General features: G+C 37.5%; 2 protein-coding genes across 2 annotated transcripts; both read left to right on the top strand.

Annotated features, from left to right (window-relative positions):
• The first annotated feature begins 2,764 nt into the window (after positions 1-2,764).
• Positions 2,765-4,792, top strand: LOC122024410 (F-box/LRR-repeat protein 2-like). The gene has a single exon (XM_042583033.1). It carries the CDS (start codon positions 2,885-2,887, stop codon positions 4,331-4,333), a length of 1,449 nt encoding a protein of 482 aa, XP_042438967.1. The 5' UTR covers positions 2,765-2,884; the 3' UTR covers positions 4,334-4,792.
• A 2,616-nt stretch (positions 4,793-7,408) lies between these two features.
• Positions 7,409-14,386, top strand: LOC122024507 (isocitrate dehydrogenase [NAD] regulatory subunit 1, mitochondrial). Its single transcript, XM_042583150.1, has 4 exons — positions 7,409-8,041; positions 10,029-10,268; positions 12,738-12,816; positions 13,772-14,386. The coding sequence occupies exons 1-4, from the start codon at positions 7,529-7,531 to the stop codon at positions 14,044-14,046; spliced, it is 1,107 nt and encodes a 368-aa protein (XP_042439084.1). The 5' UTR covers positions 7,409-7,528; the 3' UTR covers positions 14,047-14,386.
• Positions 14,387-15,061: the final 675 nt, after the last annotated feature.

Raw genomic sequence — 15,061 nt, 5'->3', positions numbered from 1 at the left:
TTAACGAGACTCGTTAAGATAAACAAACCAAGCTCAAGCTTCGCAATATTCGGCTTGTTAGCTCGTGAACACGTTCGTTAAGCTCATTAAGCAACTTTTAAATAAAAAAAAATAATAGTTTTGATATTGAATTTATAAATTTTATACACTACTTATGAAAAATATAGACAAATATATTAAATTTATTTATTAGAATAAAATTATAAATTTTAATAATAATATTATAATTTTCTCTAAATATACAATTTAGTTTTTAATGAATATTTAAATTTATGATTTATATTTATTAAGCTCGTTTAGGTTCGATAAAAGCTCGAATAAGCTCGTGAGCCATGAATATATTCGTTAAATAAAGCTCGAGCTCGGCTCGATTATAAACGAGCCAAGCTCAAACATTCAAGAGTTCGGCTCGGCTCAGCTCGATTACATCCCTACTTACAATCTGACTGAATACATTGATATGCTAGCTCAGATCGATTTCTTCTATCATTTTCGTCCCGAATAATTTTTTCTTGAGATACAGCTTGTTTGTCAATGACTTTGACATGTACCGGCTTTTCAACTTTTGCCAAACTACCATCGGTGACTCCTCATTCATGACATAGTACATCACATCATCCGTAAGACAAAGTCTGATTGTTGTCACTGCCTTCGCCTGTAGCTCTTCCCAATATGATCTCTCAATGCTTTCTGTTTTTCTTTCTTCTAATACCTTCACCATGCCTTATTGTACCAACAAGTCCTTGACTTTTCTCTGCCATAATCCGAAGTTTTCAGTTCCGTTAAACTTCATCATATCAAACTTCGCAGAAGTCGTCCCCGACATGTTGAAAAATTCGTTAAAAATTTGTAGCTATGATATCAATTGTTACGTAAAAAAGGGGGCAATACCTCTCAACCTCGTGGTTCGGAAGAAGAGGAAGAGAGAAAGAGATTGTGCGGATCAACAAGACAAAGATGCACAAAAAGGAAAGCAAATACAAGGAAAAGGAGAAGAAGAAGAGTTACTGTGGTTCGGCGACATGCCTATTCCAAAAAAAAGACCGAAACTTTATTAGAATTCTCTCTACACAAGAGAATTACATTCAATGATTCTTGTGAATGTTATTGTATAATAGGTTTACAATGATCCCTATAAATAATGCATAAACCCCAGACCCGGTAAAATCATAACAGAATTTTGTTATGAAAAATCATAACAAAATTTTGTTATGAAAAATCGCAACAGAATTATGTTATGAAAAATCGTAACAGAATTCTGTTATATAAAATCATAACAAAATTTTATTACGAAAAATTTTAACAGATTTTTCTTTCATAACATCCATCGTATTGACCTTCATTCAAATATGAGTCACCCGTTGACACACATGAATTACACTCTACAAAAACTTCAACAATTTTATATCATACAATGCTCATGAAGAAATACTTCACATGTCTGGATCATTGCTTCCATCTAACTCTGGTTGCCTCCGATGATTGTCTAAATATGTGACAGAGCATGGATCACAAGTCGACAGGTTTCATTTTTTTGTATTCCTATAACATTTCAATTTGGCCGGTTAGTTTGTCGATATTTAATATCATAAGGCTCATCTTGGTACAATTGTTGCACACCACATTATTATCTATGTTCATCTGAAGAATCTCTTTGGAATTTCTACTGAAGTTTGGAAACACAAAAGCAATATCGAAAAGGAGATGCATGAAGAAGGTATGCACAGACACAAGTCTAAGAAACGAACTCGCCGCAATAGATAGATCATGATTTTGGGACCTCTAGTCGCTCAAAGAAAGATTCACATATTCCTACTTCCAAAACAAGTCCAATGACATAGAATTTATGTTTCTAATTCGATCTTTTCTAGTTTCAAATTTTGCTGGAAAACATGCTTTTGGAAGCATTTTTTATTAGCATCTGTAGGCAATATCAGAATGAACCACTTCACTTGCAATGATGTTCTAGATTAAGATATTAATTGGAGATGTATGCAATGATGTTTTTGAAACGTAATCATTTTACATTCCCAAGTTAGTAGCAACAAGTTGATCAATATACTATGAATTTTAATGATTTTATAAATTATACATTTATAATGAATTATAAAAATTTTATTAAAAGATAATTGTTGTCTTTGGAGTTTGAAATTGTTATAAAACTATCATTTATTGTGTTTAAAAATAACGATTTAAAATATTATAAAATTAGTATCTTTTCATTCAAACAATTCAAACACAACGGTTAAAATCCTTGTCATTTAACAAACTTTTAACAATAGTATTAATTATAATAGTTTTTAAATGATAATTTGTAGAACTATATTTTTTATATGAAATATAATTAATTATTCTTCAATTTTAAAAGTGACAAATTTTACAATCCAATTAATTGTCATAAATGGTCGCATGCGAACGTAGCAATCTCATGCATGGCACGTGAGACATATATTAATTTATAGTTAAATTAAACAGTTTGGCAAATATGAAAATTCCAAATAATTTATGAATAAAATTTTTATTTGTTAATATTTGCAAATAATTTATGTATAAAATTATTTAATTAACTATCTTGTATTAAAAAAAATTTATGAACGTCGCCGGCGGTCGCCGGTCGAGGTAGTTACTTAGTGGCAAATGCCAACATATCCGGCCACCCGCTGGGTCCCAGCTTAGATCCCAATGACGACACGGATTCGGCAATGGGTAGCTGTCAACGCCCGCCGCGTGGCCTTGGCGGCAATAGCAAAGCTCCGTGAGCGAGTGAGGCTTCTCGACCGCATTGCGGTCGTGGTGGGGACTCCCTCGTCGTGTTCGTGTGGTCCTCTTCTGTGCTTTCGCTTAGAAAAGCCGGCCCTCGGTGGGGGAGCCCGCAGAGAGCGCGATGGATGCGGTGCTGTGCGACGAGTTGGTGCAGGAGATTCTCCGGCGACTGCCGCCGTCCTCCGCCCCCTCTGCTTCCCTCGTATCCAAGCGGTGGCTCTCCCTCCTCCGATCCTCCACCACCTCCCTCTCCCTCGCCGTCCGTCCGCGTCTCCCTAATTCACCGTCGCTCTCCTCCATCCTCGCCCACTACCCTTCCGTCTCCGACCTCACCGTCGTCTCCAATCGCGCGGAGGAAGAAGATGAGGACGGCGGCGCCGACGCGCTAGTGTTCGTTATTGCTTCCGCCGCTTGTAACCGCCGCCTCACCCGATTAAGACTCATCCCCGCCGCCCAGGTCTCCCCTTCCGTTCTCCAATCATCCGCCGCCGCCTTCGCCTCCCTCACCTCCCTCCAGATCGCCTCCCTGTTTCCCCTCTCCTTCCGCTGGCTCGCCGCCCTCCCCTTTCTCAAATCCTTCTCCCTCGTCCGCTCCCGCGCCAAACGCCCCCGTATCCAAGAACTTCCCGATGATGATGACGACGGTGAAAACGCTATCGTGATGCTGCCGCTTGAGAGTCTGTCGTTGTCCGGGATTTACGGCTCCGATCGCGGCCTCTCCTGGCTGTGGCGCCGCTGCGGCGGTCTCCGCTGGCTGCAATTGCGGGCTTGTGAGGGAACCGGCGATGGCGCCTCTTCGTCGGCTTTCCCCCTCTGCCTCACCGGCCTTCTCGGGCTCGAGCTCCGCACCTGCCGCTCCATCGCCGACCGCGTCCTCCTCCTTGCTGCCGATAGATGCCGCAACCTCGCCTCCTTCCTCCTCTACGACGGCGGCAGCCGCGACGCCCTTCACCACTTCATCCACCGCCGCGGCGCCGCGCTCCGCACCCTCGACCTCCGCCTCCCGCTTGACCTCCACAACGACCATCTCTTCGCCATCGCAGCGGAAGATCGCGATCGCTACCGCCTCTGCCACCACCAGCTCGCCTCCCTCCGCCTCCATAGCTGCTGCCTCGTCACCGGAGATGGGCTCCGCTCCCTCGCTCTCTCTCCGGCTGGCGCCGCTATTGAAGAGCTCGCGCTGGTGAACTGTGACGTGGTGGAGCGCGAGCCTGGGCTACTCACCTTCCTCAGCCAGAGCATGCATCGCCTCCGGCGGCTCGACTTGTCGCACAACGAGACGATGACCGACAAGGAGGTGGGATCCATGCTAGCTTCCTGCAAGAATCTAGTAGAGATCAGGCTCAAAGGTTGCAGAACCCTGACCGGCGATTCCCTGAACTCCTTGCTCAAGCACTGTGGCAAGCAGGTGGAGCTGCTAGACATTTCGCGATGCCCAGCCATCGGAAACGAAGCAATTGATAAATTTGTCACCAACGCCGGCCGGTTGAGCCAGTTGATCGTGGAGGAGGACAAAGTGACTGAAGCAGTCAGAGCTTGGCTATCGCGGAAAGCCATTAGGCTCAGTTAATCGAGCAATGAAGGTACACATTTCAAGCTCAAAAAGATCCTATTTTTCCTTCCTGCTCTCTGATAAATTATCAAGTTCTTCAGTCGTCTATCCTGTAAATTGAAGTCTCATCTTCATACTATACTATGAACTGGACTTTCATGAATATACGATCACTTCAATTATTATACTCTGGTTTGAAGTGTTTGAATACTCGTCATCATGCTTGTCTCTGCTTCATTAATTCAAAGAAAAAAAGTATGATACTGACCTTGGTGTCTAAAAAAAGTATGATACTGACCTCTGTTGGATCAGTCGAAATCAACCAATATAAGAATATTATCTTGTAACTCATATTTGGATTCTATCTGCTAATCATTAGGAGATATGTAGTAAGTGGGATGTAATTGTAGTCAAAGAAATCGATATGTATTCGAATGATATATTTGTGTATGTTCCAATTCTAATTGTCAATCTTAACTCAGATATTTTTATACATATGAAGAAAATTTGTTTGACTTACGGTGTTGCTAGAATTCTCATTCTATGCATGATAACACTCATTTGAGTTTGATCTAAACATGTTTTTCAGCGTGCCAATGTAACAAAACATTACCATTTCAACTAGAAATCAAATTTCTTCACTGAACAAAATGGTTTTCTCCATTCATGACCATGAGATATCATCAGGCAATATTCGATATGAAACTATTACCCATTAGGAGTGAGTGCAACAAGGTTAAACCACTAAGTAACTGTTGATACATGGAAGTTCATCTATGATTTGGAAGAACTCTCCTTTCCATATTTAAGTTCATTAGTCATACATGAAACGAGTCTCCTAAACCGCACAGCAACTAGAGTAAGTTTTCTCTTTTATCGTTTTTTTAACAAAAAATCTAGAAAGCTAACTCAGGCCTTATAGAATCTTTTGTTAAGAATTATTTTATCTTTGATACTCGCAATTCATGTTTCTTTTGCTATGATGTTCCTTCATGAATGATGATCAAAACTAATCTGTATGATCAATGTTTGTTGAAACTGTCTAATTCATGATGGAATCCCTTCTTATTTCTTAAATTCTTGCAATTATCTAACTCTGATTATTTCTGTTTTATTTCATCTCCAAATGTTATCGAAGAACTAATACTAATAGTTACTTGATTTAATGGTAAGTGAGATAAATTCAAAGAGTTTTCGACCAAATTTCGAGGGTTTAAGTTGATGTATCAACCCTATTGGAAGAGGTTTAACCTTCTCCCAATACTAAATTCATGTCATCAAAAACAAGTAAAAAAAATTCAATGCATCCTGTTTTATTTCTTAAATTCTTGCAATTATCTAACTCTGATTTCTGTTTCATTTCATCTCTAAATATTATTGAAGAACTTTGATAGTACTTTCATCTATGTTTGCTTCCTCCAATTCCTTCATTGATGTCATCTTCGACATGGATTTGTGGTTGGAATGTCTATTAGCTGACTGAATTTGCTATTTGATATTGGTTGTTGATCAAGTATGTTCAATATATTCCTGATGGCTCTGTATCAGCAACTTGAGATATACTTGTTTTCTTATTTAAAGTATTCGAGAAATTTCTATGTTTTCGAATATTTTTGTTGTTGCGATAGGGAAGCTTTAACCATAAGGGATTGACTTGGTTCAACTGAAAGAGGATCTCATTTGTCAAGTGTTTGATTTTTGGAGTTTTCTTTTACTTTTTTTTTAAAAAAAAAAGAAGTATTTTTAACCTACAAAGTTCATTTATAATTTTCATAAAATAACACAAAGAGAATAGAAATTTGGCCTATCTCGATGGAGACCCATACCAACTTGCCTTATGGCATCTTTAATTTTTTGAAATTATTATTATTATTATTATTATTTATTTATTTATTTTATTTAAAATTTTTAGTATAATTAGTATCGCTTAATTAAAAAAATGGAAATAATTTATTCATTTTAATTTATAATAAATTAACAATCTATCTCTAAACGTGTCAAGTTAAATTTTGTAGTGTTTAAATTTGTTTAATAAGATAATTATTAAATTGGGTCTAAAATGAATTAAGTTGTGAACATGATTGTTTAAATTTGAATTGATTTTTTTTAATGAATTTGAGTTTGATTTAAATATTATCAAATTTTAATTTTAATTTATTTGATTATTTAAAATTGTTATATTTTAAATTTATTTGATTAATTATTGTACTTGAAAATATTAATGAATTGGATATATCAAACACTAAATTTGTTCATGATTATTGGACTTTATGTAAAAACAATTATACATGTTTTACAATAAAATATATCGTAGAAGTGAAAAAAGAAGACCAATAATATCAATATATGATAAAAGGTGATTAATTTATTCTTAACGTTCTACTAGCTATTAGTGTAAATGGTCAAAACATAAGAGAGATCATATTTGGACATACTGAGTTTTGATTTCAAAATCTTATATGATAATACATTATGTTTTAACCATCGCATTATTCTTTGAAATAGTGATTAACACGGAGATATTTATGTTGACTTTACAGAGACATCTTAACTTTGCAAAGACAAACAGACAGCATAAGGTTGAGCGGACATTCATTTATAATACCTTAGGGGCTACTTGTTTGAGGGGTTTGGAATGGGAATGAAACTAAACTTGTGCTTGATTTGGGGAAATGAAGGTGGGACCCACGGATTCATTCTTCTAAATAGAGGAATGGGACATTCCCCACTAATATGAGGGGTATGGGTATTATTCTTATTTCAATAATATTTACAATCATTTCCATATCCTTTCCCATTCTTTTATCCGTACCAAGCACCCCCTATCCAACGAAATAATTTAAAATAATAAAATTTACGATGAATTTAATAATTTATATAATGAGCTGTATTTTTTAGTTCATGTTCCATGACACCGTTATATGAACCGATATGCCCGCGTTATGATATGAACTGTAACGAAGAGACCTTCGGGGCTTCCAGCTCTTTCCGAACCGTTATAATCTCTCGCCATCTCCGTTATTTGCACACGTCTTTCCTCTACATTTTCGTTGTGATATAAATGGTAACGCTTCGACGCTTCCAGCTCTTCCCAGACCGTTATAATCCTTTTCGCGATCTCCGTTATTTGTGGGTTTCTTTCCTTCTTCGTTTCTCTCGTCGCTCGCAGTCGCTTTTAAACCCTCAGATTTCGAATTGCGAAAGGCTGCGACGATGAGGCGATCCTCTCCGATCCTCCGCCGTCTCCTGAGCGGCGCTGCCGCTGGCTCCTCCGCCGGCGCTAGGCGCTCCATCACCTACATGCCCCGGCCCGGCGACGGCACGCCGAGGCCGGTGACCCTGATCCCCGGCGACGGGATCGGGCCCCTCGTCACAGGAGCTGTGCGGCAGGTGATGGAGGCGATGCACGCGCCGGTGTACTTCGAGACGTACGAGGTCCACGGTGACATGACAACAGTCCCACCGGAGGTTATCGAGTCCATCCGCCGGAATAAGGTGTGCCTCAAGGGCGGGCTCGCTACACCGGTGGGGGGAGGTGTGAGTTCCCTCAATGTGCAGCTGAGGAAGGAACTGGATCTCTATGCGTCTCTGGTTCATTGCTTTAATCTTCCGGGATTGCCGACTAGGCATGAGAATGTGGATATCGTGGTCATCAGGGAGAACACGGAAGGCGAGTACTCTGGTTTGGAACATGAGGTGGTTCCTGGTGTCGTGGAGAGCCTCAAGGTATGCAATTTGACCGTATGCACTTGAAACGAATGGGAAAAGATAGATAGGCATAATTCATTACCATATGTCTGTGGTTGATTGCTAAAAATATAGACGATTTGAACTTTTACTATCCTTCCCTCTTATTGTTCTAATTTCTCTTGTGGTTTTTATCATAGCTTCTGTATGACTATTATTCTTTTGTTCTTGTCTTTGAGTTGATAAACTGTCATTAGTTTGCCTCCAATCTGATCTGACAGTTCAACAACATGTTGTGTTTAACACTTTTATAAACTCTAGATTGCACAAGCTCTTTTTCCCTTATTGAGATACACAGGATGACAAATGTTACTTTTTGTCAATTAATGTTTTGATTGCTCATTATTGCTTTACCAGGACAAAAATTGATAAGGTTAGTTGCTAGTGAACAGGATAGTAAGTTACTGTATTTGCGATTACTAAGGTGTTTCTGGTGCTTGTTTCGATGTTTCTATAAATGATGGCATCCTCATCTCATATTGTATGTTATCAATTCTGTGTCACAAACCAAAATTTATCATGAAAAATTAATAACTGTTCATGTCATAACTCATCATAAGCCATTTGCTTTCCTTCTATTAATGTATCTCATGGATTTTCTATTATTAACCAACTGCATAAGAATCCTAGCTAAGGTTTCTATACTTGAGCTGGTTATCCCATTGTATTCTTGAGTAAAAATCCTCTGTCTGCTAAATAAATTTCAAATGATGTGATTGTAGCAATGAGGAATTATTAAAAATATAGTTTATTTAGCCATTTGTCATGTTTTCAACTTCAGTCCTTTTCACATATATAAAATAATTATACTAATTAGATTTAGCATCTAAGGGTATCTGATAATGATATCAAATTCCAAATTAGAAAATACTGCTTTTATGAGGGTTCCATCATTTTCAAAACAGCCAATTCCAATCTAGATTAGCCAAGTTGGATAAGTTTGACTAAGGCCATTCCAATTTTGTACGGAAAATTGAATAACATCTATGATTAGCACAAAATTATCCAAAATCTAGCGAGGTAGACTTTGGGCAACAAAAAGTAATCTCGAATCAATGAGAGATCAAATATTCTATACAAAGTCAAGCTGTTTTCTTTTCCCAAATCAAGTGGAAACTTCTATGAGGAGGAAACGAAGGAGATTCAGGAGGTGAGAAGGGAGGATACTTAGTAAGATTCTTTTTCAAAGTGGAAACTACTTGTCTCTACCCATTTCCATGGCTTGAAGCATTAAGATAGGAGTAGATTATTGTGGACGGATGGGGGGATGATTTAAGGAGTGTCTACTTGAGGGAACAAAGCCATGGTACAGGGAAAGGATGGGAAAAACCATCATTCTCTTGTCTACTGCTGATAGAAGGGGGAAAAAAAGTGGAAAAGAAAGAGATAATTTAGCTCCTTTCTCCAAATTTGGTTCTTTCCAAAAGGTGGTTGGAAGAGGAATGGAAGCTTTGAATTGGATGAAAGAGGAATGGAAGCATTTAAAATATTTTAAAAGACCTGTTTAAGTCCGTAAGGTCTTGGGGACAACAAAGTGAAAGGTCTAATTTTGTCATTTTTGTGATTTTTCTTTTTTCCTCTCTTTTGAAGTAGACAAATCAAAGGAGACCTTTCTTCTCTACCTTTTTATCCCATCCTCTCTTCCACAACATTGTTTTTTTCTTTCTCCTCTTCCTTCCCTCTAGAGGATACATCTCTTAGTGCATGGGTGAGAGATAAGAAGCACATAAAGTAATGGAAAGTTTGAAGGTTATAAACTAACACTTTTAGAAACTTAACTTCAGAATATGTATGCTTAATTCCTTAAACTATAGCATACTTATAATATTTGAAATCCATTTATTTATTTATTTTGTTAGAAATCACATTTTGATATGTATATTAGGTCCTAACAAAGTGATTTTTTTAGCATAAAAATAGAACACATACTTTTGTCTTTTAGGTCCTAACTAAATGTCTGTGCTAGGTGATAACAAAGTTCTGTTCTGAGCGTATTGCGAAGTATGCTTTTGAGTATGCGTATCTCAACAACAGAAAAAAGGTCACTGCAGTCCATAAAGCCAACATCATGAAGCTTGCAGATGGTCTATTCCTAGAATCATGTCGTGAGGTTGCAACAAAATATCCAGGGATAAAATATAATGAGATTATAGTTGACAATTGTTGCATGCAGCTTGTTTCAAAGCCAGAGCAATTCGATGTCATGGTATGCTTTTCCATCATGTATTCTTATCATAAACTAACATTATTTTCTCTTTATAGTTGCTTTCCTTCAGATGATTATGTTTAGTTGCTACTTTCAGATTTGGTTCAGGTGCAGGTGGCTCGTTCGTATCCCATTTTAATGCTTAGATAAACAACTATCATAATATGAAATTGTCTTGTTTTAGTCACCTTTGGATTCAGAGAATATATTATAATTAATTGCCTAGACCACCATAGAGAACTCTTGTGCGTTGACGACGATGGAAATTATTTCTAGGAAGAACCATTCTCTTTGAACATAAAAAGTATTCCTTCTAGTATGAACTAATATAGTTCCATACATTCAAGTATTCAACAAAATATACTTTGTTGTACCATTAACCTGCTAAATCTCCATGTGAATTTTAGCTTCAATTGTTACTTGCCTATAGCATGTAGGAGAAATCTTAGAGAACCATATTCTTAAAATTGACCATTCAAGTGTAACAATTATAAATAATATTTTTCTCTTTTATGTTGTTAAGATGCTCTAGCTTTAAAAATAATATTTTTCTCTTTTATTCCCCGATGCACAAGTTTATCACAAAGATGGTATATCTGAAGTTAGCGTCACTGCTTATTTTGCCTTCGTCATCTTGACAATTATTTAAAAATGGCTACTCCAATTGGGCCTATGGTCTATACTTCCAAATGCAGTTCTCTTTATACACTTACGGAAAGAGATTCTTATTAACACATGAAATTAGTAACTATACTCAAGAAAAAAAAAGTGTAGCATTTTATCAGAAAAAAATATTATTTAAAATTTAGATGAGGTGAAGGATGAAGGGAGTCTTGGCGCAACGGTAAAATTGTTGCCATGTGACCAAAAGATCACGGTTCGAATCCTGGAAATAGCTTCTTGCAAAAAGCAGGGTAAGGCTGCATACAATAGATCCTTCCCCGGGATCCCGCATGGCGGGAGCTTCGTGCACCGGGCTGCCTTTTTTTTTATGAGATGAAGGATGCTAAGGATCAGTCTCGGAATTTTCCTTGATAAGTTGATTTTGTACTGAATTGCAAAGCAATACTTATATGGGTACTTGACTTATATATATATATATATATATATATATATATATATGGGAAAATTAAAGAATCAGATAGCAATGTATTTGTATTGCACTGGGGTTAAGTTAGAAAATTCAAAGCACTGATAAAAGGCCCCTTCTTTGTTTTGATGATCTGCGTTCATGTTTTCTTGCTATATAACAGTGAGAAAAATAATCTCATTAATTTTCTCATAATGAAATGTAATGTGTAGAGTAAAGAGGTAAACTTGAGAATGTGTAAGAGAACCAAATATATGTTCAAAAGATGTTTTATTATCTGAGTAGAAATTGGAATTGCATAGATTTTTTAGGGGACCTAGATTCTAGAATAATAAAGGAAGAAGTTGCCTTATCGGATGTATTCTCATTTGCCAATGAAAAATGAGAAATTACATTTACATGTATAAGATGGTGTTTCAGAAGGTTACCAAATTCAGAATCACATTATTAGCCAAACTCACCAAATGCTCTCGGATTAAGATGATTATGATTCATTAGTAGCCAATTAACAATTCAGGTCAGGAAATCCATCAACCTTCTTTGAGACCTGAGAAATTGGCTCAAGTCAGTGGTATTGATCTTGCACCCCTCAGTAGCTCTCCAGTATAGGGATGTGTAGCCTGCTTGCATTGCACCTTTACCAATCTCGTCAGAGAGCTTGACCCAAAGCCCTATGTAGCAAAACTGCACACCCTCAGTAGGGTGTACCACCCACTTGCATTGCACCTTCACCAAGCTCATCAGAGAGCTTGACCTAAAAGCCCATGCACCGCATTAGACTGTGCAATGTTTTAATAAGGCTCCTCTATTCCAATAGTTCACATCATTGCATCTTTTACAAGATAAATGCGAAAAGAAGAGCTTTCATTAATGATATTGAACTTAGCTATGTTACCCTTGAATAGTATAAGCATGAGTAGAATCACTATCATGAACCCACTGGCTGCTCGCCTGTGCAAGGAATGTTTTGAATTTAAACCTTTTGGCATTCCACATTGTACTTGAGGGATAAATTAGCTTGTAAAATTTTGTGATAGCAGACTGCAATGTGGCATATATATTAATGCCTTTGCAATTAAATAAAGTTCATTATGACTCATCCAGTTGGGACGCACAGGAGGAACAGAAGTAGGATAGGTTATATTCTGCTGTACTTTAGAGTCAGCAAAAAGACTTCCAATCCTTCGATCTGTGTGAACTACAGTATGTTAAATAATTTAACACAAACAGCATCTTTATTTCCAAATCAACTTTATCTAGAGGGATTTGTATTAGGTCCCTGCATGACAAGCACTTCATCAGCAGTTCTGCACAACACATATTTTTCTGCATGGTTGATTTCCATCACCAAAGACTCATGCATAATCATCCTTTTGCAGGTCACTCCAAATCTCTATGGCAATTTAGTCGCCAATACAGCTGCTGGGATTGCTGGAGGGACTGGAGTCATGCCTGGAGGTATCTTGAGATAACCTGCATTTTGATTTCATCTCTCTCATTTTTGTACCACAATCTTTCTTCATTTTTCTCTGCAAGTGGAGTAGTGGATTACTGTGAAAGCCACAATCCCCTAATCCCCCACCCAACCACACACCAAAAAAAAACATATTTCACCTGATATTTGACTTCTTGATTACTAATAATCTCTTCAGCGGCTAGTATTTCACACTTACATCAGTGGATAAAAGTGAAAATTGGATCATTTGACCTCATGCAATTAGCTCACTGCTTGTCCAGTAGATGTGGAATTTTATTGAACCTATCAGGCTTTAAAATAGTAACTGTAAATGTATACGACTTAAGTTCAATATCCAACAAGCCACTTTTAAAATCAGCACAGTGCAATTGAAGTCTTGGTTTTCGTTCACCGGCGGTTACAAACCCGTAGCCGATCACTGCCCTCAACCGTGATCACGTATGAGTTTCTTGGTCTCAGTTTTTTGGTCAGAGGGAAACTGAAAACACACATAACCCGACTGGCAAAGAGGCACCCATTTACCGCAAGAAAGGCATGACATGTATTTGAGGGAGCATCTGATATCTAACAGGGATCTAACAGATAATGGTAGTAGTTGTTGCTAATCATGACAGGAAGTAGTGTTGTTAGCAGTTCGTGAACGGTGCTCGTTAGTAGGATTGCTGGTGTTATCCAGTAGCAGTTTGTTAACAATGGTGATTCGGGTAGTCTCTGAGTAACAGCGGTTGTTCTGAATCAATATACTTCCAATTCACCTCTACCAAAGCTGTCTCTACATAGCCTGCAGCATCCGAAAGGCAAAATTTTCATTTATTTCGAACTGAACTAGTCTCGACATTGTTGCAATTGTTAATTCTTTGGAGAAGAATCCATGCTTACTTATACAACTCCTCGCCGACAAAGTCATTCTCTCAATTGATTGATTTTTTTCCCTAGGTAATGTTGGCCAGGATCATGCTGTGTTTGAGCAAGGTGCTTCTGCCGGCAACGTTGGAAATGAGAAACTGGTGGAGCAGAAGAAAGCCAATCCAGTGGCTCTTCTCCTTTCGTCTTCCATGATGCTGAGACATCTCCAGTTCCCATCATTCGCCGACCGGCTAGAGACTGCTGTTAAGCGCGTGATTGCCGAAGGCAAATACAGAACTAAAGATCTGGGAGGGAGCAGTACGACCCAAGAAGTCGTCGATGCGGTCATTGCAAATCTTGATTAAGCTTGCCGAAGACCATTCGCTTTGAAGCAAAAGACCGGGGATAATCATGATCCTGAATTGCATCCGAGGCAAGAGACTAGCTCGATACATTTGTTTTTTCTCGTTTCACGCCTTACTCTTGCAGATTATCTGCAGGGAAACTGATGAGTTTTTTTTATTATCAATCCCTTCGTGCTTTAATCATGCCTACACGATCATGGCAGATGTATTATTATCTTCTTAGATATTGTTTATCGACGGAAACCAGCAGGATCTCTCATCTCTGAGCCTGGTTTGATATTCAGATAATGCCTTGTATGTTAAAGTTTGCCTTTTAGTTATGGGATTTCACTCGGTCAAACTGCTGCATTATGGCTCCGGGACAAATTTAATTTATTTAGATGTTATTAAGTTTTATTATTTGATATTCTTATAATTTTAAATTTATTTAAATTGGTTATTAAATTTGATATTATAAATTTATTTATTTATTTATTTAAAAAATATATTTATTTTTGAGAATTTTACTGATAAATATAATTCATAAAATTTATTTATTGTAGTAAAGAAAGTGGAATCTGTCATCCTAGCGATTTATGAGGAGATAAATTAAAATTTTGTAATTGATTAATATAAGGAGGATTTTTTTCCTTCAACTTTGACTAGATACAAATTCTTATTCTATTATGATAATTCTATCCTTAACTAACTAACTTAACTTAGCCCCGGGCTTATAAAATTTATTTATGAACATTGTAATTAATATTATTTACGTATTTTTATTTATGAATATTAACAAATTAAACATATATTCAATATTTTATTTTTTTATTTAATTGAATTTTACGTATATGAATATATGATTTGGGCCAACAGAGGAATCGGCCGATGACAGCCGGGTAAACTTTCGGGTGCTAAATACAGACGTGGAATTAACCGGTCGCTCTTTACCAACGCGCAGATGAATGACGCGCTCCTACTTTGGCCGAAACACGGCTCAGCATTTTGAACGCCTTGCTCTTGCATGCCTTCTCGA

This window comes from Zingiber officinale, chromosome 9B (genome assembly GCF_018446385.1).
Source record: "Zingiber officinale cultivar Zhangliang chromosome 9B, Zo_v1.1, whole genome shotgun sequence".
NCBI classification, from domain to species: Eukaryota; Viridiplantae; Streptophyta; class Magnoliopsida; order Zingiberales; family Zingiberaceae; genus Zingiber; species Zingiber officinale.
This window is presented reverse-complemented; position numbering and strand designations above follow the sequence as displayed.